The sequence below is a fragment of the Cyprinus carpio genome, chromosome A19 (assembly GCF_018340385.1).
Source record: "Cyprinus carpio isolate SPL01 chromosome A19, ASM1834038v1, whole genome shotgun sequence".
Lineage (NCBI taxonomy): Eukaryota > Metazoa > Chordata > Actinopteri > Cypriniformes > Cyprinidae > Cyprinus > Cyprinus carpio.
Window position 1 is genome coordinate 19,104,006 of NC_056590.1, and position 25,400 is coordinate 19,129,405.

Consider the following 25,400-nt stretch of genomic DNA (forward strand, 5'->3'; position numbering starts at 1 on the left):
TTTATACACAAAAGCTTTTAAAGTCAAAGCCAGGCAGCGATGACAAATTCAGTCTCACTGTATGTTTCTACCCTCCTCAAATTGCAGCCTGTGCCTTTTGTGACAGTATCACGCTGCATTTGGTTCTGGTGAAACACAAATCTTTGTGATGAATCAGTCGTCTTTATATGAAACCTTGTGAAGGATAAAAGAGAAACGTACAGTCTATCAGCTAGATTCATATAGCGCATGTCCGACACACCCAGCACAAACTGAGGCTTGATGTAATTAGTCATAATGATGCTCATCAACAGGAAGAAAGCCAAAATGGGGGTGCAGTGTTTTCCTCTTTATGCAAAGCAACACACTTGGAAAGGCATGCGACACTGTTAGACCTCACTGAACCTGAGAGAGAACGAGAGAACAAGCATCCTGTCCAGACTTTCACTTCCTCTTCCTCTCATCCTTATGGCCTACATTTACATGCATGAATTTTCAGATTTATCCAAGCCGTATAAGAAAAAGAAAAATGTTTTCGCTTCAATACACATTCTTAGAAATGTACTCTGTTGGTTTCATTTGGTTTTACAGCATTTTGAAGAAACATTTTCATTTAATGACTCTTAATATAAACTCAAAATCTGAAAAGTTAGTCCTGTTAATCAATCAGATGCAAGCACAATATTCTGTAATAATATATTTCTGGTATCACAAAAATATATTAATTATTTGTTTTAAATTTATAGATATATAATTTAATATTTACCTTAATTTAATACTTTAATATAATTTTCAATTTAATATTTAATTACATTTTTAAATCAAATTAAATTAGATTTAAATTAAACATGCTGTGATAACTGACATTTCAAAACATTAAAAATCTATTAAAAATTAAGATAATTCTTGGCATCTTGAATATGTCAGTGTACTGATATTCATCATTATTTTATATTATTATTATATTTATTATATATTAACATGTTTAATTATAATATCTAATTAATATTTAAAATAGATTTATAAAGCATTTTTCAAAAATATCATAAATTACTCATTTCATAAACTAAGCTTGGCATGAGGCTTTTTCTTCAGCTGTTTAATTTTTTTGACTTTATGCCAACCCCCAAAAAATATGAAAATGATTTTTTTTTAAACAGACATTAAAAACACTCATCAGCATTGGAGAAGTTCAAGTCATTACATTTCTAAATGGCATTTAAATCCATCTTGAAACAAGAATGAATAGAACCAGACAAAAATAAAAAATAAAAAATAAAAAACAGCATCATGTCATTAACCAATTCCCATTTAGCTCAACAACAGTTACTCAGCTAATAACAAGTCGATTTTAAATACATGCGCTTTTGCGCTCGACCTGCATCTCTCTTCTTCTATTCTCTCTGACTCACACTGAGCTCACGGTCTGACCTGAAGCAAAAAAAACCACAGATGATGGCGCAGGTCTGTATGTGTTTACAGAAAGCCAGTGAATCAGCACTCCGGCAAACACAGCGAATCCAACGGCTCACAACAGGAACAAAACAAATCTCAACCCATGATGAAGTCCTAGAAAAGTGGATCAAGATGTGGGTCATTATTAGTGCCCAACTTTAAAACTGCAGGATCCACGTGGAGAGGATTAAAGCTGGATTTGTGTTGATCCCTACACATGCTCCAACACTGTTTATATGGCCATCCCAGACCTCTTGCTCTTTTAATGGCCTAAGTCTTGGCTAAGTGACGAAATGGCACGATAACAGCATCAGGATGCAGTCTGACACGCTCGCCAGAAGGAGAGAGGGAGCCGCCACATGTGACAGCCTTCCAAGAGAGAAAGCTTTTACTGCAAGCACACAGCTGGGATGATCGTAAGCATGCAGCTGCGATGACCTGAGGCTCTGTGCCCGCTCAGAGAAAACGGACTGTGCCAAATCAGTACCAGCAGGACCAGTTCAACCAAATGTTAGTACATACAAGCAACACCACAGGATCACTGGCTTCCCAAGAGCACAGGTGCAAGGAAAAGCTTCAAATCCCGCCTATTGTTGGCACAATCTAAAAATGAAACCCAACCCATTCACTGAGGATGTTTAGACAAAAGTAAAACCATAGTGCAAACACAAAGAGACTGGACCCATTTTAACAGAATATGGAAGAATGCAGTCTAAACAAAGCATTCTAATGACCTGGTTTTGGTCTTACATTGATATTCATCATCCGAAGCAGGGAAGTAACAGAACGGTTTCAACAGCAACAACATCACAGATTCTCTTTACGCTTCCACTGACACTTATTAAGCGACTTTAACACCTTCATTTAAACCTGTCTGCATCTGTAATTAATGTATTGCCAGAAGCAATAATTACATGCGCTGCAACATTATCCACTAAACCAGGAAATTGATCTCGCCAGGCTTTGCTGGAGGGACGGGTGTTGATGCCCATCAGATGATATCTGGTGCAATAAGAAACATTAGCAACAGAAATCTGGTTTTATGCAGTGGAAGGGATTATCTTGAATAAAATGTGTATATCTAAGTGCAGAATCAACATTTTTACAGAAAGAGAAATACTCAGTTATAAGTGAATTATAAGTGAATTTGGGTTTGGGTTCAGTAATATTCCTTTTTTTATTAATGCAGGGATGCATTGAATTTTTAAAAACAAAAAAAAAGCTACATTTTTAAAATTACAAATACAAATAAATAAATTGTTAAATAAACTGTTCTTTTGAACTTTCTATTCATTACAGAATATTTCGATACTGATAATAATAAGACATATTTGAGCAAATCAGCGTAGAATGATAATTAAGTACACTTCAAAATATATCGAAATACAAAACAGTTATTAAAAATTGTAATAATATTTTACAATATTACTGTTTTTAATGTATTTTGGATCAAAGAAATGCAGCTTTGGTTAGCTCAAGATACTTCCTTAAAAAAAACTCTACTCAGTAAAAGTTTGAACATATATATCTACTAAAAATTCACTGCCAACATTTACACTGGCTAGTTAAGCTTATAGAAATCGACTAAAATCCACAAAATTCCAATTAAACTGACGTGTGTAATTTTAATACACACAGAATTGCAAAAAATGTTTGATGTTGTTTGGAAACACATTTCAAAAAAATTATTTTTAGCACAGCAGTTCATCTTAAAAGTCAGTACGACATGTATAAGCACTTCAACTTCACCTAAACACACACACACACTCAAGTATCTCTTTATGAAGTATGAATATAATTTCTCTTTATGAAGATGAAGTATGGCACTCATCAATGGGCAAAGAAATCAAGCACCAATCTTTTAATGTGTATTATGGCACTAGTTTATGTTGAAAGATAAAATTACAAAAGACATTTTATTTATTCATTCATGTTTTTAATATGTTTTAAATTACAGATAATTTTCACAAAGCAATGCATGCATGTGGCTTTTTCCAGTTTCTAAGTGCAATAGATTTTCTATGTGACCACACTGGAGATGCAATGGAAGAAGACAAAGCCAAAGATCCTCTCTCTTATTTTGGTGGCAAGAAAGATAAGAGAAGACAGTAACAAACACATCAGACAAAGGAACAGTTGAGAATTCCCCCTTGAGTAAGTGAGTTTAGATGTGAGATAAGGGGGCTGGGTGGTGTGAAGGATATAGAGTGAGGAAAAAGGGAGGAATGTAAAACACTGAGAGAGAGAGAGAGAGAGAGAGAGAGAGAGAGAGAGAGAGAGAGAGAGAGAGAGACTTGCAGTCAAGAACTCATCATAAATTGGCAAGGTTGCACTCAAGAGGTGAGAGACTGAGAAACTGCAGAAAGAAACTTAAATATACATGGCGCACATGTGCAGAATTTCAATGAGCTGCTACACAGCAACTCCTTAAACTTCTGACTCTCTTAGAAAACTCATCTGATCTGTTACTGCATCCACTGCACAACCGAAACAATAAGAAACCCCGACTTCAACTCAGAAATGAAGACAATGAAAAGCAGAAGGATTTCTTGACTAAAGATGCCATCCTCGTGAGTTTAGCATGATGCAAAAACCTTAAAGAAAGGTTGAAAGTTGTGCACACATTCATCAAACAACTGTGGCCTAATAGTACACGTTCCGATACATTGCGCAAGGGTGCTCATTTGGGCTTTGTGGGTTCGAGTCTGGCTTGCAACACTACTAATTTCCTTCCATGCGCTGTCAATCCTGTCCTATTTCTTACTTTCTATATAACAAAAATTAACACATTGCTCCCAACAGGCAGCAAAAACATGCATTTGACATTATGTTGTGATGTTACTCAATTATTTCTGACCCAGAAAACATTCTACATGCCGCTAACATGCACTGGACATGCATACATCTCAAAAGACCAACAGCGCATGCATGTGTTCTTAAGGACCAATGGGGCAAGACGCTGGGCTCACACTTGCCTCCAGACACAAAAGTGACTCAACAACATGAGGATAAGAGAAACAGAAAGCCACTGCAACAATCTGGACTCCACAAGACCAGCACACATCTGAATTACAAAGTCAAGGAAATATATGCATGAAAAAAAGATGAAGACTTTGAGCTTCTGATATTTTTTTTTTTTTTTTTTGTATGAAAAGGAACAAACTATTTCATTCCTGGAGGGCATGGAAGTTTCTACTACTTACAGATGTCATTTCTTCCTCGATTTTGACACACTTTCAAAGCTATTTTGAACATACCACAACATTTGAATACAACATATTGGTGTATCAAGAATTCTGCTGGTATTTCAACAGTCTCAAATATGACTGCAACAACTAATTGGTATAATTGATGATAAAAAAAAATAGTTAGAAACATGTCAGTGATATCAATAACTAAAATTTAACTGAAATAACATCAGTTTTAAAAAATGATCTACATAAGTGAAAGCCAATGGTACATGAGCACCACCCTACTGAAATAACAGCAGAAATAAGTACTTTAATTTGAAGAAAATAAATACATATATACTATATAAAAAGTTTGACACACAACACAAAAAAGAAATTACAAAAGCAAAATGTGTTACTCCACTAAAGTTTGACATTACTGCATGATTTTACCTCAATAGTGCACAAAGTATCAAAAATGCATAAAACTGTCAAATATATAAATGATTACTGAATTTTTAAACACTGTTAAACAGTTTTCCCCATGTTTGTTTATTGCCATCATACAGTGTTTTAGTTTGATGTGTTTTCTTTGTAACTTTCAATTTTTGTATGAGTCATCATTATAAAAAGGTCATACATAACTTTCTTTCATTTACATTTTATAGTCTTAAGCAATATATCTGCATAGTTTCATCCATATATATCCATATATATATATATATATATATATATATATATATATATATATAATATATATATATATATATGATGCGTCATATATATATACACACACACATAAAATACAATTAGCTTTATTTATTCCATTAATCGAATCACTATCCATTATCAGCACTAATCTAAGTATTTAAAGAGATATTTCACAAGCAAAAAAAATTCACCCAATAAAGTAAAATCTGTCATCAGTTACTCAAGTTCATTCTTCCTTGGGTGGAACACAAAAGGCAATGTTAGGCAAAAGCCTGACAACTTCAGTCACCATTCACTTTCATTGCATTTTTTTTGCCTACAAATGAAAGTAAATGGTGACTGAGAGTATTATTGTGTTGAACTGAAGAAAGTAGCCTATATCATCATTGGAGTAATATACATACTATTAACGCCACACGAGTAAACGATGAGAATTAGTGTGATTGTTCCTTTAACTGGACCTTTATTTCACGCACACAGACACTTTTAATAAAAAGCCAAGCGAAAGTCTATTTATTCTCAAGTCCACGAGGATCTTCGATAAAATAAAAATCGTATATGAGCGCAATAAGTTTCAAAGTACATAAAAGATTTTTCTGACCTTTACTACAAAGACAATAGAGAAGTCACTGTCATTGTGCAACTCTGTAATGCACCATTCTCACTTTAACACTGCTGAACAGGATCAATAGTGAAAAGAACTGTTTGTGACACTCTTCTGACCTCACAAGTCTTCTTGTAAATTTGAGAGCGTGTGGAATAAAACACGCACAGTCTTTCACGCACTGAGCTCTGTCAAACTCTCCAGCCGCTGCAATCTGTCTGTCTGCGCTCAATAGAGGGACTACTCATGACTGTCTTACAACTGCACACTACAGCGCTTAAACTTAAGCCAGCAGGAGCGAAACAGCGCGAACTGGCCTGTGATCGCACCCGACAGCAGATCAACATCAGGCGAATCGGCAATGCGAAATAAATCGTACGAACCTGAAGCGGCGAGGCGACTTTTCCTCCTTCCAGGGATTGATGTTTGAGAGTTTGTTGCAGTCGCGCACTCCCTCCCTTCCTCTCTAGCGCACTAGATAGATCGTGCTGATGTTGTTTTCACTTCCTCTTTCCTCCTCCTCCCGGTTCATGATTGGCTCAGCCGCTTCAGGCATCCACCAATCACAGCACAGTAAATCCTCATCATTCAATAGACGGATAAAAGCGCATCAGGGTGTTTTCTTAGTCTATCTTGATTGTGGTGTTTTTGCTTCTTGATACAAAATATTTTTCGGCTATTATTTAATTACATAGTAAATAAGACATGTAGGGACGTTAGAATTTATCTGGAACACATATATTTCATTAAGAACAGGAATATTACTTTTTTTTTTCATTTTAGGCTTTAAGATCACCGGAAAGGTAGAAAATAGTTAATAGTTCGAATTATTACAATAATATAAATAAATTTAAATTTAAATAATTCATTTATTTATTATTATTTATATATTATTATTTATTTATTTCTAAATTTAATTAGAACACTTATCTTCTACGTTTTAAATATCCCCCGAACTTAAAATATAAAGTACCAATGAATTTTATTAATTTTCATTGAATAATTTTTTTTATTTTTCTTAAAATGCTTTTTGTAAGTAACGTTGGATAAGAATGTCTGCTAAATTACTGTAAAACAAATGGAAGTTCAAAGGATTTCAGAGTTTATCATCTACTGAGAATGAACGATTTGTTTTTGTTGTTACAAGAGTATATGAAATATTTTTATACTTAAGTATTTTTAAAAGACTTTAATTAACACCAGCAAACCTTTGTCTAGAGAAGAAGAAAATGGGATTAAACCAGAAAAATCATTGCCTGCGCCATTATTCTTCAGGGCATATTGGCATTTTGTAAATATCCTCTCAATGTCCATCCACACAAGGCAATAGATTTTCTGTCCCACACAAGGTGATGTATTAACCATCCCATGCTGACATCATTTGATTACTTCATTTTGATGATCAGAGAGGACACAGTTCTATAAAAAGCCTTCCAAGAATGTCTAGTTTTGCTAAGCAAAGCTCATGATGTGAAAGATTATGTAAACCAAAATCCAGTCTATATGCAATATCACTGCTGATGTTGCCCCTAGTTTGTCTCTATATAAAAACCATTATGCAAATACACATCATGGGCCAGTCTGTGCTTCAGCTCCTCTCTGAATGCTGTGACATGCTTCAGATTTTTCTTCAGACTGTGTGAAATGATGAACAACTCTGGTTCTTTAGGAAATGAAACTGCTGAAAACCAACACCATGCTCTGCATCATGAAAACTACACTGTTGATGACTTCTGTGCATGATCCTTATGCAGTAAAAGTATATATTTTTTCAAAGTTCACCTATGAAGATGATAAATGTAATTGATATACTGGTAAATTGTGATGGGTATTTGTGTGTGTGTGCATATATATGCATTTCCATTAACTATATATATAATACAATAAAATAACAAATTACACATACATAAGCCATTATTCATATATTTTATTTGTAATTGTATATATATATATATATATATATATATATATATATGACAACGTTTTGTAATTTATTTTAGAACATGTTTTATACATATTTTTGTAGGCAAAACTGCTGTGCAGGAATTTTCAATCACAATTAAGTTTCAAATTACACTTGTCTTGTCTGATTAAACTTCTTTAGCTAATCCAAATTTAAAATAGAAATTCAACAAAGCATAGAGCCGAACAGTGAGAACTCATTCTGTGAGATTCACAGCTCATCAGATAAAAAGGGAACATGTGACATACGCACACGTTTCTAATGGCCCTGGCCAGATCAGAACAATGAGAAGAGAGGAACTAAAAAGGAAACATGAGAATCCAGCTTTTATTACTAGCACAAACACATTATGAAGATAAGACAAGCTAACGACCTCATCTGAAAAAACAGCCCTGATAGACAGCATTAAGTTGATTTAATATTTATATTATTAAAATGAAAATGTACTATTATCTTAGTATTGTTTTCTTGTCTTTTTAAAAAGCATACATAGTTGCTAAATGAAAAAGCATTATAAAGAGCTCCTTTGATGATGTGATGCACTATTTATCTTGGCACAAAATGGTGCATGTACTCTGATGACAACCGCGGGACTCCGGATTTCAGCGAGGAGTGACGAGATCAAAGCAAAAGCCTCTTCTCCCCTCTCGATCTGCCTCTCTCGTGATGTGAATGATGTGCAAACCATTGTCAGCCCTTCAAGAGGTGCTAATTGGCTGCCCTTATGTACCACGGCCACATGCAAAAGCCCTAAACAATTTTATGGAAATAGAGGACGTAATTTGAGTTAGAAGACCCTATAAATGCCCAGATCTCTTTAAAAAATATCAGATTACCATACAAAGAAGTTGTACATGCTAAAAAGCCATAATTACTGATTTATTTACATGACACTTATGGATGTCACTGTTCACGACAGCAGATGGCATGTATCATAAGCTCTCGTCAGCAAATTTCACAATTACACATTCTCAAAATGTGAATCAACATACATTCAGAAAGTGTTCTGTACAAACATGTGAACAGTCTGATAAGGACCAGCTACAGGAAATCTGTCAGAGATTCACATATCCTAAGCATTCCATGTGACAGAGGGGATTAAATGCATCCATGCATTATTAAGCAGATCTGAAGATGGCCTGGGGAACTGATGGGAAGTCTCCTGTGTATATTTGATAGGGCTGACGCATCCACTGCAGACATTATGAGCTTCTGTGATGAGCACTGAGACGCCCAGACCACTGGCCTTGATTCAATCGGAGTCTGAGTCATCGCTAGCCTTGGCCTTGTGCTTCTTCTTTTTCTTCACGTGTTTCTTCTTTTCTTTCTTCCTCTTCTCTTTTTTCTTTTTCTTCTTCTTCCGGGTGTGATCGGAGGAGGCAGAGGAAGACGAGGCGGAGTCAGAGTCGGAGGTGGTGTCTTCAAGCATCTGTTTCAACTGCTGGATCCTACAGTGAAGAGGAAGGACACAATAAAATAATTTTCCATGCACAATATTGCAATAGGTTGACAATAAAAACAATAAAACTATAGATAATTGATCTCTTTATAGAAAACAACACTGAACATGAAACACACACACACACATCCTTTAAAATATTCCAGATTAATAAGTAGAGACAACTATAAATCTAAATTATGGTCTGTACTAAATCCTAAAAAGCAATATTTAAATAATATATATATAATTATAGCATTAAATATTTTGGCAATGCTCAAGAAAAAAAAAATGCATGCGTATATAAGCATGTTTGTGTTTATTTTGTCTTCAGCATTGCTACATTTTTTAAAAATATTATTAATATTTATAAGGATACATGCATTTATAATATTACTTATTATGGTTAACAACTAACATTTTATATAATATTACATTATAAAATGTAAATAAAATATGATTTTTTTTTATGTGTTAAATATTAAAATCTACAAAGAAAGTGTGAAATAAACTATATTCCAAAAAAAGAGAAAGCACATTAAACACATTTCAGTCATTATCTTTGCTATAACTTTTGGTGGCGCTAGTGGTACAGAAATGACGCTTCTCACCTTTGCACAACTGGATTTGTTCGGCTTATTTAAGAACTTCATTATCTTTAACTAAATTCAATTGCTATTGACTTGAAGAGGAAGCAGAAAACACATGCACCTTCTGACAGCTTTTGCCACATTAACAATTCATCAGATCACTGCTGTTCAGAAGGTTCACATCCTCTAACAGAGGCGTGTATCCTTGGCAACCGCACAAGCCCGTTTTAGATTTGCTTTCATTCACTACATGCTGTGAAGACCGCCTCAAATGTTAAAGCGGCTGACTTCTGACTTTCACGTTTTTTTTTTTTAAACAAGCTACTTCTTGTTTTCCATCATCCTGCTGAGAAAATCAAATCTCCAAACCCCGGGGGAAAGTTTATTAACGTGTTTATTAGCAGTATTAACAAAATAACCTGTCAAAACGGCCCACAATGGGTTTACATTCCTCATAACTGTTTCTAATTACTCCCATGTAGCAAGAGCTCGTCACCACACAGCAGAAGATAATCACAGTGGAGTAAAGAGTTATGTTATTGTCTGCAACAGGGTTCTTTTGTTGAAATGACAATTTATCAACACTGGTCTCTGAGAGTCCTCAACACACTAGCAGAGGATGGGTATTCTTAAAAGCTCTTCATCTCATATACACACTCAACCGTTAACAGATTTGGGGTCAGTATAGTTTTTAAAAGAAATATGCTTTTATTCAGCAAAGGCACATTAAATTGATTAAAAGTAACAGGATGTATAATATGTATAATATAATATGTATTCATGTATAATATTACAAAATATTTAGATTTTATATGAATTCTGTTCTTGTAAACTTTAATCAACGAATCCTGAAAAAAAATATACCTGGGTTTTCACACAAATATTAAGCAGCACAACTGTTTTCAACATTGATATTAAAGGGATACTCCACCCCAAAATGAAAATAGTCATTAATCACTTACCCCCATGTCGTTCCAAACCCATAAATGCTCTTCTGTATCATCCGTGCCACAAGGATGCGCTGTTTTCTTTCAAATCAAAGCTAAATACACGCAGAAACAGTGCATCCTTGTGGCGCGGATGACACAGAAGAGCATACGGTGATATGGATATGTTATTTACTTGGCAGTCTATGGGACAGTCACAGGCCTCCCGGTTTTCATCCAAAATATCTTAAATTGTGTTCCGAAGATGAACGAAGCTTTTACGAGTTTGGAACGACATGGGGGTAAGTGAATATTGACAAAATTATCATTTTGGGGTGGAGTATCCCCTGAATAAGAAATGTTTCTTGAGCAGCAAATCATGTGACATTGTAGACTGGAGTAATGGCTGCTGACAAATTCACAGGAATAAATTACATTTCAAAATATATTAAAAAAGAAAACAGTTATTTTAAATTGTAATGATATTTCATAACAATACTGTATTTTTGATCAAATAAATGCAGACTTTGTGAGAATAAGAGACACAAAAAACTGTATTGATTCCAAACTTTTGAACGATAGTGTAAATCACTGACTGATTGTAAATCAGGTCCACCCTTATTATGTATGTAAATTAAATGCAACATGGACTGACAAAAATATTTCAAATATTAAGTACAAGTGCTTAAAACACTTGATGACACAGACTGTGTTCTTTAAAACATGACTGACAGTTGTCAGTGACAGAGAGCATGACGTACCTAGTCTCTTTTTCATTGCGTTTGTTTTCACGGATGATATCGTACATTGGATCCTCATGCGCCTATGAGAGAATCACACAAATTGTACAAACATTCACAAACAATTCAGATTCAACATATTACAATTTTAACAAACTTGCAATGGAAGTAAATTACTTTATAGTTTTAAAGTAACAGTTAATTTTTTTATGATGTTGAGCTGTTGATATGGCAGTCGTCTTGGAATTTTACTGCCACCTAACGGCTTGGATTCAATGTCACACAAAAAATAAAAGATTTCAGCTGTGTGTGAATGAAAAAGTCTGATAATAGGAGGGAGGTCAAGATCAAATGAGTAGTTTTTGGCTGATCACGTGACCTCTACATGTCAGACCAACCTACTCTATGTAAATAAATCAGCTTTTATTAGGCCACTGATTCATACTTTCCCAAAAGTACTGCACATTTCTTTGCAAAAAGTTTAAAAACTACCCTGGTCAAAATGTGCATGAGTGTACTTAGGTGCAAAAACCAAAAAATTAACATTTTAATTTTAATCAGAATCAGAAAAAAGCTTTATGCCAAGTGTGTTTACACACACAAGGAATTCGTCTTGTTGTCAGATGGTCAGATAAAAGATGAAAAATTACATATGAAAAAAAAAAACATGACATTATCCATGCAAGAGTTCAATTAAGTATCAGAAATCTGTATATTAGACAGCTACCTGCTACTTCACATCTCAATTTCAAATTCAAAATGTCCAAATCTTCTTTTTTAAGATGCTACAGTGTAAAAGGAGGCCACTTGTGTTACTCACCACTCTGAACTGCTCCAGTTTCTGGTTGCCTTTGATAAAGAAAGGACATTCTTTATCTCCCGTTCTGTGGCCGTATCTCTTACATCTCCAGCCTACACACACAGTTTGTGCACTTAAGATTTCTCAACTAGCTTCATCAACACTGTAAAAGCTAAAATATCACTATGGAGAAGTGAAGGCATCCGAATGCTTGCTTACACTGCATGACCTTCACCTCTTTCCCCAGAGGCATCCACAGTCCTTTAGTGGGAGCGTGAGCCAAAAAGCTCCTAGCGTCCTCATTTCCAGGGTCATCAGGGATACAGTCCTCTGGTCTGTCATCCTCTTCCTGCAAAAGCAGCCATGCATGTATTGCCAAATGCTCACTTAAACGCTTATTTCTAATGCATTTACACAATCTCAGATCACATGTTGTAAAAGAGGGCCAAAACAACTAGTTCATGATGAATCTGGAGAATTTAACGACAACACTTCAAGCCATGGCCGAACCTTAATGAACCCAGGCGGAGGATTTTCATAGCTGGAAGAGACAATGAAGAGAAAGTCATCAAATCTATGCAGGACGAACGAGAAACTTTTGCGATGACATAAAACTACAGAAGTTTAGATTATTAAAAGCTCTCTTCGAAAGCATTAAGAATGCAGCAAATACTCACAAGGTCTCCACATGCTTGAGCTTCTGCACCTCTTGAATCAGTTTTCTGGTTTGGTGTTGGTATTTGCCTTCATCTTGTTTTGACTCCTTGTGTTTCTTTTTTTCATGTCTGTCCTCGTGGTGCTTTCGGCTTCGTTTGCGATCTGACATTTTACATTCGTTGGGGATAATTTCTTCTAAATATTTACCCACATTTTATGTCCAAAAAGTTACGATGTTTAGGGTGATTGATTGTAAAGGCACATATGAGCGTTTGACCACTTCCGGTTGAAAGCGCGAGCGCAGTGGATTAGCACGAGATGTCAAAATAAAAGTCTGCAAGTCACGCGCATTGATGTCAAAACTACATGGGTGTTCAGTTATATTGTGGTGTGAGATAAAGACATCTATATCAATAGAAATATTCAGTGTTTAGGCTCTCTTTAACTTTTATGGGAAAATGTACGTTTTGTCTTCAATTAATAAACTAAAGAGGAATAAAAGTTATTTTACTGATTTAATTTGCCTACATTTTGACCAAAATTTACATTTATAAATGCAAGTTCACTAATAAAAACCCAACTTCATGGTTTTGTGGCCTAAAGTTAGGCTGTACATACAGTGAACATACGGACTCTTTGAATAAAGCAGTATTTATTTGATATTGTTAGACCTTTGTATTTTATACTTTTACCCTGTTGGCATGTTTTGTGTTTTCCTTATTTATGTTTGTATGCATAATTGTTCGATATTAGCATTTGAATGAAAGTGCATTTATAATGTTAATGTTACACAGTAATAATAAAAGATATCAATACATGGTGTCAGAGAAAAAGTAAATTCCTTATGCATACATTCATACATACATGTAAATATAACATAAAAACTCTATTGTCCAATTCAATATTAAAAATCACCCCACATTCCCAAACTATTTCTTCTGGTGTTTATATGCTGTAATTATATGATAAAGCTGCTAGTTTTTGAACATTTTTATTAAAAGAAACTGGGAGTATAGTATATTAAGAACCATGATTTATTTTGTAAATCCAGTTTTGTACACGCATTAACACACACAGTGTCTCTACATCAATATTAATTTTTAAAGATTTATTATAATACAGTTTGAAGCCAGAAGAAACATTTTAATTTCTTTTAAAAGGGCTAAATAAACAGACAAATGTCATTATTTTACTTTTTATTGAAAATGATCTGTCAGAGATCAAACAAGACAAAAAACATCATCTTTCTTTTTAAATGTATCGAGAAGAAAAATAGTCAGTATGAAATATTTTTGGTCTTTTCTACATAGTTTGATGGCAAATTAAGCCATCAAATGTAAACAACCCAGCACAAATTTTGTAAGCGTATGAAATAATAATAATTCAGTGTGTGAGCCAATTGAAAAAAACAATCCTTCTTTTAATATCAGTGATCCAAACTAAGAGCTGCGGATATAAATGTGTGAATTCAAAGTGTACAAAATGAACATTAAACACACAACATATAAAAGTTGTTTTTCTTGTACAAAAATAAACAATATGTGGGAACATGAAAATAAATGGGAAATTTAAAAATGTAATAAATGTCACAGCATGGTTCTGTACTGCAAGTTACAATCCCCTACAAACAGACTTTTTTTCCCCCACTCATCCACAAGGATTCAGAAGCAGACACTTAATAGAAGGAAAGGAGACTTTCTGTTCAATATTATCCTGTCCTACAATATAATCCAGGCTAATGACTCCCCCACTAGGTGGCATGACAATACACAAGGAGAAGTGATCCTCATCCTCATCAAGCTTCATGCTCTGGATTTCAGTAGCTCCACTAAAAGTGGGCCAGAGTCCTTCATTTTAGCAGCCCTGAGGTCTTCAGAGAGATGAGAGGAAGTCCTTCAGACCACCTTTCTTGCTCTGCTGTTTGTTTTTTAGCATAAGGAACTTCTTGAGGCGGGTGAAAGGCGACGGCTTCGCACTGCCAGACTTTGATGGTGATGAGCTGGTGTTTGAAGATGCTGACCTGTGGAAAGAAAGGATTGTATAAATGGTTTCAATAGCTGAGCTAAAAGGCTAGTTCTTTGTCAACCTGTAACATACACACTCGCTAAGAGTAGCTTACCTTGGTGTGCCAATTGGTGTTCTGTCTACTACAGATTTCGGAGTAGGCCTACTGGCTGACTGTGGAGTTCTTTGTTTGCCCGCACTTCCTGGGGTACTTCGGTTCTTTGACAATGTAGACAAAAGCTCACGATTCATTCCAGGTTGTCTGGACATCTTATTACAGGTGTGACACGTTGCCATCTAAGAGAAGAGAGCATCATGGTTAAATGGTGGTAAAATAATAAAACATGTTTTTGTTCAAGTTATCATACCAGTGCATTCCCATGACTTTCCTGATCATTCTAAAAAATAAATAAATAAATGATAATAATAATAACAACCATAAATTATATAATAAAAATAATAAATTATAGTAATAATCATAATTATATTTATTTATTTATTTTATAATAGTGGTATTATGATATTTTCAGTTTTTCCTGATGACAAAGTTTGTATCTAAAATTATAGACAGATTAAAACCTAATTCTCTACATATGTAAAAAAATAAAATAATTAATTAAATAAACAAAATTTTTTTTATAAAAACACCCTGAATACAAATATATATTAACTACCAAAGCCAAATCTGAAGAAATAAAGTTTGTCTGACATTAGATGTACTCTGGATCTTAAAAGTTAAATGCAAATAATACTGGTATGAACAATCTCTGGAAATTAATAGTGTGGACAGCCATGTATTTCAGTCTCTCAGTTTACAAAAACAGTCAAGTCGATTGCCCAATCTTTTCATGCTGACTAGAATCATAATTGCAAAAATCAAATACAATAGCAATAAAATCCATTGTTTAACACAAATAAGTAAACAAACGTCTTGCCTTTTATATTGTTATACTGTTGTGCTAACCAGTTTTATACCATGATAGCCAGGTGTTGCTGACACTTAGGAACACTTATCTCAAGTATTTCACACATTGTATATGAACGTGAGCTCTATATACAGCAAGGTACAGGCCATAAGTACACTGAACACATGCCATTTACTCAGCCAGAGACTGCCAGAGACTAGCACTAAATTAAGCTGACCACTGGTGCTTCCAAACGTCCACTCTGACACATGACTACATACTCTTATGCTTTATACACAATAATCATCTTCTGTATACTCTTCTGTATACTGGCATACAATTTAAGCTTAAAGAAATGAATACTTTTATTCAGCAAGAATGCATTAAATTGATCAAAAGAGACAGTAAAGATATTTACAAAAGACTTCTATTTCAAATAAATACTGTACTTTTGAACTTTCTATTTAAAGAATCCTGAAAAAATACACATTAAATACACATTAAATTGTAATTATATTTCACAATATTACAGTTTTACTTTATTTTGATTAAATAAAAACAGCTTTGGTGAGCAAAAGAAACTTTTTAAAAACTTTAAAATCTCATCGACCCCAAACTTTTGAACAGTAGTTTACACAACAAGAAAAATCTCCCAGTGGCTCACTTTTAAATCCATATGGCTACATTGTTGCATTACTGTTATTAATATGAATTAGTTAAGAAGAGGGAGCTGCACAAATTATAAAACTACTTAATTTACATCCTTCTGCGTGGCATTTGAACTCACCGACACAAAGGCAGCCATTGCTTGTCGAGGTAACAGGTGGATGCAAGCTGAAATGTAGATGAATTTACTACATCGCCCTTCATGTCTGGAGATATAAAGAGCAGGAAGAGCCAATCAGCTGCAGCGGAGGGTGGAGTCTGTCTTACTGACTCTTGACTCTGATTGGCTACTGAAGGAATGCTCTGTAATATCCTAACAATCCTTCATGGAATTCCTCAGAAAGTTCAAGAGAGTCTTTAAAAAGTTACGCAATTATTAACAAACAATAAAGCAAGCATAATAACTCTCTTTTTAATACTACTGTAACTTTTTATACTGCACATGTTGAATGTGAACAGTGAACTAGATAGTTTGTATGAGAATGAATTAAAGTCTTTTTACTCATACTAGCTTAAAAAAAAAGAAATCTGTAAAAACAACCAGTGCTGCTCTGTTGTGAATATTTAACGTGTTTAATACAACTCAAATATAACTCAAAAGTCTTCTATTTTCATCTTGTGAGGCTAAATAAATATTTCAAAGCTTTGGCATCTGACTTAAACACTGACCACACTAATAAAAGAGCTTTAGGAGAACATGATATCAAGATTAAACAGCACATACTAGTTAACCGCTGCTTTAAAAAGGTGAGCGGTTGTCCATATAAAGTCCATATCCAGCTTAAATCTCAAAATAGACCATTCCCCATGATCAAAATCTGCCCATTACACAGGGTCATAAACACAATTCTCAAAACAGAGATGTCCAACACATCTGGGCTGAAAATGAATCCTTGGGATAAACACTGTGAGAGATAAAGACGGATTCAGAGGGAGATCAGTTTCTTTACGCTTGTTCCTGTCAGGAAAGTTCTGGGTTAAATGACCTGCTGAAAAGGTCAGCTTAGGCCAACTCAACTGAATTTCTTTGCTGATCCAGATGTGTTTATGTTGGTGGATCAACACAGTGGTGTTGTTCTCCAGCAAAACAAGCTGGTAAACCCATACAGTCTTTCTTGGGTAGCCTGTTCATTAAAGAATCCATACTGTTTAAGCTAGTTCAGAAAATAGCTTTTTTAGTGTTCCACCAGAGGAAGTCACTGGCTTGTTTGTGAAAAAGGCACTGATGTTGGAGTTCTATGAGGCAAGATATCCCATAATGCATCATAGACTATAAATAAAGCATCAATGACTTCCTCTCTTCTGTGGAACACTAAAAAATATATTTTCAAGAACGTTAGTAAACAAGAGTTCTCTCAATATATGTATGGCAGTGAGAATTCACAAGCCTTTATTAAGCAAGTTAATACTGGCCAGAACCCCATGGCTCCCTTGTGAGAGATTCATGCAATCAGTTCACGACGGCTGTCAAGAGAACGGAAAGCAAAACGAAGCTGGAATGACCACATATAAATTAAATCAATGCAGGGTGAAGGGTCGTGAATGGAACGACAATAATGCAAGAGGTTTCTTTTTACCCTTCCAACATGCCAAAATAAACACACGTGTACAGTGGGGTCCAAGAGTTCACTTTTCTAATTTAACAGTGAAAAGTTGACTAGCATATGAATTTCATAATGTCTTGCACTTGCGGTTGTCTCTCTCGCTCAAGCTGCATGGTCTCCAGTAGTTTGTGTAAAAACTGATGATCATGTTCTCCAACATGATTTGAGATAATGTCTCAAGATATTTATTAAGATATATACATATACATACACACACACACACACACACACACACACACACACACACACACACACACACACACACACACACACACACACACACACACACACATATATACACAAACTATATACATACATATATATACACGTATATATATACATATATACTCATATACACATATATACACACACACATATATTATATATATATATACATATATATACATACATACATACACTATATATATATATATATATATATATATATATATATATAAAAACAATTAAAATGCTCAACAACACCACCACAAAACACACTAACGCACAAATGAAGGTGTACATTTTTTTTACATGTATTTAAATGTTATATTTTTATATTTATATTAAATATTTATTTTATTTAGAACAAGTATTGTTTTATTAAAGAACAGAGTTCTTGATAGTTTTGGAATCACAAAAATAATTGTGGTTAATTAAATTACAATACTGATACTTCCAGTTTCTGTTAATAAAAAGTCTGAAAACAAGCAGCGTTGTCATAATTACAGCAGAACATAATGGAGATTATTCCAACAGAATCTTTGCATTCATGCATTATCAGAAATAATATAACAATAATCCAGGATATTCTCATTCATTTAACACCATTACTTTTTTGCTTTAAATTCTAAAACTTTATAGATTTGTTCATTTCCTAATGTAAATCAGATTTTAGAAATTCCAAAATTTCAATGTGGCCTTAGACCTTTGAGTTGTAAATAAGCTATATATTATCTTTAACTGATATTGAACATTTTCATGATTTAAAAATTGTATGGATATAAGTAAGGACACATAAGCCTTTTCTGCACTTCTACATGCTGATTTTGTAAATGCCATAGACAGGAAGTTTAAATGAGCTTTTCACCAATCCATCCTTCAATTTCTAAACATTTACTGACACTCTGCCTCTCTCACACACACAAATCAGTCCGGCAGATGGGCTTTGTGTGTTCTATTAATAGTCCAGGATCCTGAAATATACTCAACCCAGCAGCCACAAACCAGGCTAGACTGTCGTCTCTGACCTTGCTGCTGAGATTCTAGATGCCACAGCTGCCCTTGATATGCAAGTAATTTGTGTGTGAGTTCAGCTATTGATATGTGGAGACAAATCTGCTTTCCAGGGTGATCGATCTGTTTAACCCATCCCCCTTGACCAAACATGGAAAAGCTGCATCACTGATTCTCTCCCTGAGGGGAAACAGGATGTCACACACATGCTGGAAAAAACCAAGGCTGCTGACACAGATGCCTCCCAAAATGTTGAAAGATGCACATGCTACAGTACATCTGAGCTTGCTGTTTGAGGTATGGAAGCTTTCCAATGCAAAGGTGACAATAACAAAGGAACTGGAAATGCATGTTTAGCAGCAGAGGCACCTAAATAGGACATGAAACATGATGATTAGTGTACCACAAATCATGATATGCTGAAAATACTATGCTAAAGAATCTTTTAGCAAAGATGCTCAAAAAATGCACCATTTCCATAGGTTTTTTAAAGTGGGTATCCATGCATCTGTGACCCACAAGGCCTTCTGTATCAGAAAAGGAGTTTGAGAACATTGTTTCAACGTCTTAAGTTGTTTCAACGTCTTCAGTTAAACAAAAGCAGAGAGAACAATTTTAAAAATGTGTGAATTTAAAGGGAAATCGTCTCTAAGTTTTGGTTTCCAGGACTTTCAGAGGAGGGACAGAAACCTCTCAGGTTTTATTAACAATATATTAATTTGTGTTTAGAAGATTAACCAAAGTCTCATGGGTTTGGATCAACATGTTAGTACTGTATATGACAACAGAATTATCATTTTTGGGTGATGGAGAAGTAATATTGAATTGTAAAGTTAAGATGAATTTTGCTAGATGCGTACAGTCTCATAGTGTAAAATATGCCCAAATGTTTCTACTTACTCACCCATTGGCAGCAAAGTACATACAGTATACATTTGTGTATATTATAAGTAAGCAAACTGAGATTCAGCCCAGATTCAGCTAAGAACAGTCTATTGGGAGTACTTGGACTCCACACCATCTTTAATGCTCAGATACACGGTTATATTCAGTATCCATAAAGCATTTCAAAAGAATGAAATCACCTTGCCGTCCATGTTAAAATTAACCTCTAAAATACACTGGAAGAATGAAATCACCTTGCCATCCATGTTAAAATTAATTTGGGAACCTCTAAAATACACTAATCCAACTCAGGCCAACAAGTATATAAAAGAATACTTCAAATAACTTGCTAAAGACCTGGCAGAGTTGTCATAAGCAACAGCATGTCAAGCATTTCACTGCTAGAGACTGTGTGGCTCTTGAAAGTTTAAGACCAAGACCTTCCACTATATGACAAATACCACAATTCAACAGGTGCCATCACCTGCAACCAACTCATTTACACCCACCACAATGATTCACCCAATTAGCATTTTAAAACAATGTACTTTTTAATCTTGATGCTTCTGAAGTTTTATGTTGCAGATGTTTAATGACACTCTGAAAAAAATATACATCAGTGTGAAGCTAGAAAACAGCTGATATTAATTGGGATGCAAGCAGTTAGATTTGTACAGCAAACCATTTTCATGAATAATGAAAAATTCTATCACTTTTGTCTATTATTTGCACATTACTTTTCAAATATTTGGGGTCAATAATATTTTATAATGTCAATGTTAAATTCATTTGAAAAATAGTAATATTGTGATATACTATTACAATTGTAATTTAACTTTTAATCTCAACTCTTTTCTATTTGAATATGTTTTTAATTTTATTTCAATTATGTGTTTTATGTGTGAATTTTTAGAAATAATTGTTATTTTTTTCCTGTGATTGTAAGATGATTTTTAAGATATTTTTCTAATATGCTGACTTGATGCTAAAGAAATATTTCAAATTATTATTAATGTTGAAAAGATTTGTGTTCACTCATGGTTGCTGCCTACATAACGAGTGAGGTTTCATGATTTGATAGAATGCGGTCTTCAAAGCCAACTTTTTTATAAGCTTAAAATATCTGATTAATCTAGAATGACAAATTGTTCTTCATCTTAAAATAGATATGAAGCTATTTATGTTCAATTTAATCTGACAAATCATCTATTCAAAGCTGACAAACAGAGAAAGCTGATCTTCCATGACCTCTACAAAAGAAATGATTGCCTTGAAAGCCTCTTTCCCTCACAGCTAACACTGTCCTGTTTACCATATTATGGAAAAATAAGGCACAGTTAAAAGACATGAACTCTGCTGACATTGGCTGTCTATCAAGTTCATTATTGGGATAATAACTGATCCAGTCACACTTCTGAAGAGTCTCAGAAAACGGGAACTTTTCCGCTCTAAATCATCTTAAGCGGATCTTCCTGGCTTTCAGATCAAAGTCATCTGAGGCTAAATGAAACACTATAAAAGGAGCGTTTCTGTGTCTGATAAATGATGATTAACATGATAGTCTATAACCATATCTCTAAAAATAGAAATTTTACTCCTGGCTACACTTACAAACATTTTTAAGTGTTAAATTGTGCCCTACAGTCTTCTAAGTAGCGTTGGGCATTTTTCAAAAATGTTGTATTCAAATATTTGGGCTCATAAAAAAAATTATAATAATTTATTTAAATTATGTTTAAAGAAAATTATGTTATTTTTTAATAATCAAGTTTTTGTTACCATCTCTGAACAAGCTTATGATTAGGCATTATACACAACAATGTTGTATAACAACGTTACGTTATATTTCAAGGTTTTCTTTTAGTTGAAAAAGTGTGTAAACAATATATACATAGATATATATAGAACAAAAGCATTCAAGCTCAAGCAGAGCAAATGGAAAAAATAAAGCAGACTGTGCCAATTGCAGCACAGAACGTACATACACTAGAGTCGCCCTATGTTTATCCTGTTTATATTGTTTCACACGTTAATGTTGAGAAAAACAATAATATCCACATGCTTGGGAGAGAGTTGGCTCCTTGGTCCAATAACAATAAGACCGCAGACGTTCCTGAGACTCAAAGACAACGGTGTGCTAAGCAAAGTTTCTAAGAGCGCTTTGTGTTTTCAACTATTTGTGCACACACCTACATGTAACTAAAGCGCACTCATATAGGCCACATACAAACCTAAGTGCAGTCAATGGAAACTGCTTTTAGGGCCACATCAGTGATCCTGTCCTGAGCAGCAGACAAAGAAAAATAGGCTTATTTTCAAACTAATGTTCGATTACCACAGATTATAGTTTCATCCTGTCCATCAGTATGTTAGAAGGTAGATAAAATATGTTTATAATAATGCAATTACAGTGGAATTCTAGCAAAGCAAGATGGCTAAAGGGTTTAAATTATTGTGTATATGTATTTTGTTTGTTATATTGAATATGTTTATAATAAAGTGGTCAGGATACGCAAGAGCTGCTGCTTCACAAGCACCCCAGTTTGGTGTCTGACCTGGGTCATGTCTCGATCCCATTCTCCCTTTTTAGGAAGAAGGTAGATAAAATATGTTTATAATAATGTTATTATATTTGATGTTTATTAAAGCAGTTTTGATTAAGGGTTGATTGTTAAGTATTTAAAATGAATTTATGGTGCTGCATTTTTGCCCACTATTGTACCACTGTTGTATTTATTACTTTATTTTTGCCCACTGTTGTATTTATTACTTTATATACACTACTGTTCATATGTTTGGAGGTGAGATTTTTGGATGGTAAGATTTTTTTAATAGTTTTTGAAAAAAGTCTCTTATGCTCAGATTAAAATAAACAAAGTATTGCAAATGTACAACATTTTTTTAATATTTTGCCCATTATTTGTATACTACTATTCAAATTTTTGGGTTCAATAAGATTTTTTTTTATGTGTTTTTAATGTTTAAAACTGCATTTATTTAATCAAAAAATACAGTAAAAACACCCAATTATTGCGAAATATTATTACATTTTAAAATAGCTATTTTCTATTTGAATATTTTTAAAAGTGAAATGTATTCCTGTGATGATAAAGCTGAAGTTTCAGCCACCATTATTCTAGATTTCAGTGTCACATGATCCTTCAGAAATCATTCTAATAGAATGATTTTGTGCACAAGAAACATTTAATTGCTTATTAATATCAAATATTGAAAACAGTTGTGATGCTTAATACTTTTGTGGAAACTTTGAAAGAAAAAATAAATGTCTTTACTGTGTCTTTTGATTATTCGAAATGGTGGTGACTAACCCAAACTTTTGAGCGGCAGTGTACATATATAGCAACATGGTGTTTGTTTTTCCTGGTTTAAATTCATACACCTAATCTAATCTCAGGTTACTCAGGATTTGGTAGAATGGACTTAGTAGGTATCGTGACACCATTTGAACTGAAAAGGGACATAAAACAGGTGGACATGACCTCACCAGAGCATTGGAGGCCCTTTTAAACCATTAAAGGACTACACACTTTTCTGCGTCGAATCTCTTTCCTGCCGACTCCCTCTTCAGAAGTCTCCTTATCCTTGCCGTGAGCTTCCGTTTTGGCCGCAGACATGCATGATGATTGCCCAGTTGTCTCCACTGGACACAGAAGGGGCAGATCAAATACACAGGCAGGGTAGCCGCTGGAATGGAGAGAGAAATATAGTGGAGGTTTTTGGCATGGCAACTAGTTAAAATAAAACAGGTGATGCTATGCTCTATTCTGGGGATGGTTTGGCATTTTGGACTTTGGAATACATCTTTTCCAATATGTGGTCATCCCACCCCTCTGTCAGGCCATCTTTGAGGTTTGTGAAGGCAGTAGAAATGGATTCAAGTTTTATATCAGGAAATGTGGTCGGATTTAATGGGTTTAACTTGGGTTACCGTTCCTTTTCAAAACCAACTGTCTGTTCTGTTGCCTACAAGGACTTATATAGACTTGGGACTATATTAAAATAAGCTCTTTAAAAAATGCCATACAAGTCTACTGACATAAATAACAAAGCTGAAACTTACCAATGCTCTGATGCCTTTGCCTGTAATAAAAAAAGCAGTAAAAGAGTAAGTCTTTAAATCTCAGACTTTACTGGAGTTAGACTCAAATATCGCAGCTCATGAATCATTTATGAGCTTGCGCCCAATCTGATGAAGTAACACTGCGGTTTGTTTATATCTTATAGATTCCTACATGCAGGGTGTTTTTATACAGTCTATGGTGAAAACTCAGCAATTCATAGTTTTCACGTGACGTCACACCCTTATAGGAACGCCCACTTAGAGGGTAAAATGAAGCTTTGCTCCACTGACCGCCAGTTATTTTTATGCAAATTGCATTAAGTAGTAATGTAGTAAAAAGCAGACATTAAAAGACAAAATTCAGCAAACACCTTATTGATTATGTGTATTTTGTACAGGCAAGAAGATGAACCCAGAATATAAACACAATGTGCAAAGTTTCACATTAAATTGTTTCCCATAGAAAACCATTATAAGGAAAACACTGAACCATTAAGTGGATTGCGTTCATATCCCGACCTCATCTGCTTGTAAACTATGCATCATTAATATAGTGATTACTGAATTTGATCTTTTAATATTACTGTTTTAAATATATTAAGACACTTTAAGTGTTTTTACTATGTTTTTACTATATTGCCGCGGGTGCTTAATATGGATTGCAAATGGTCAAAATGTGCATTTTGTTCACACACCTTTGTTTTATTCTTTTGAGAGGTGATCTAAATATTTTGCAGCTGGGAAACAGATAGAAAATTGACATGCTTGTGCTGCAGTTCTATGGATGTTTTTTCCTCCAGGTCTTCGAGCTAGTCACGTGACTGAAAGATATTTATAGAATTTGATTGATTGTGGTTATTTTTTTTGGTTGTCAATGCTGCTGTCTGATATGCTCAATATTATGTCAAATACTAAGAAAATTGTATTCTCAGGAAGAATTACAATGTGATTCTTTAAAACAAAACAACTGAGGTCAAAGTGCTGCACAGA

The 25,400-nt window shown here is 34.3% G+C and overlaps 3 protein-coding genes across 7 annotated transcripts in view; all 3 read right to left on the reverse strand.

The window, feature by feature from the left end:
• Nucleotides 1-6,440, reverse strand: part of LOC109085915 (engulfment and cell motility protein 1) — a 76,208-nt gene extending 69,768 nt beyond the window's left edge. For 2 of the 4 annotated variants that reach the window (XM_042776917.1, XM_042776914.1), the window contains exon 1: nucleotides 6,303-6,440. The gene's annotated coding sequence lies outside the window, so the exon portion shown is untranslated. The remainder of the gene's footprint in view (nucleotides 1-6,302) is intronic. The other 2 variants (XM_019100400.2, XM_019100398.2) reach the window with 1 other exon arrangement.
• Nucleotides 6,441-8,189: 1,749 nt separating this feature from the next.
• On the reverse strand, nucleotides 8,190-13,338 carry LOC109085921 (retinitis pigmentosa 9 protein homolog). Its single transcript, XM_019100410.2, has 6 exons — nucleotides 13,053-13,338; nucleotides 12,886-12,916; nucleotides 12,595-12,724; nucleotides 12,397-12,488; nucleotides 11,598-11,659; nucleotides 8,190-9,330 (listed from the first exon to the last, which is right to left on the reverse strand). Exons 1-6 carry the CDS (start codon nucleotides 13,199-13,201, stop codon nucleotides 9,135-9,137), a joined length of 660 nt encoding a protein of 219 aa, XP_018955955.1. The 5' UTR covers nucleotides 13,202-13,338; the 3' UTR covers nucleotides 8,190-9,134.
• A 730-nt stretch (nucleotides 13,339-14,068) lies between these two features.
• On the reverse strand, nucleotides 14,069-24,912 carry LOC122148823 (UPF0711 protein C18orf21 homolog). 2 transcript variants are annotated; one of them, XM_042776918.1, is made up of 3 exons: nucleotides 23,878-24,912; nucleotides 15,152-15,333; nucleotides 14,069-15,052 (listed from the first exon to the last, which is right to left on the reverse strand). In XM_042776918.1, exons 1-3 carry the CDS (start codon nucleotides 23,962-23,964, stop codon nucleotides 14,905-14,907), a joined length of 417 nt encoding a protein of 138 aa, XP_042632852.1. In that variant the 5' UTR covers nucleotides 23,965-24,912; the 3' UTR covers nucleotides 14,069-14,904. The 2 variants fall into 2 exon arrangements, with proteins under 2 accessions (XP_042632852.1, XP_042632853.1); XM_042776919.1 differs by lacking the exon at nucleotides 23,878-24,912 and adding an exon at nucleotides 16,729-17,026 and having other exon boundaries at nucleotides 14,071-15,052.
• Nucleotides 24,913-25,400: the final 488 nt, after the last annotated feature.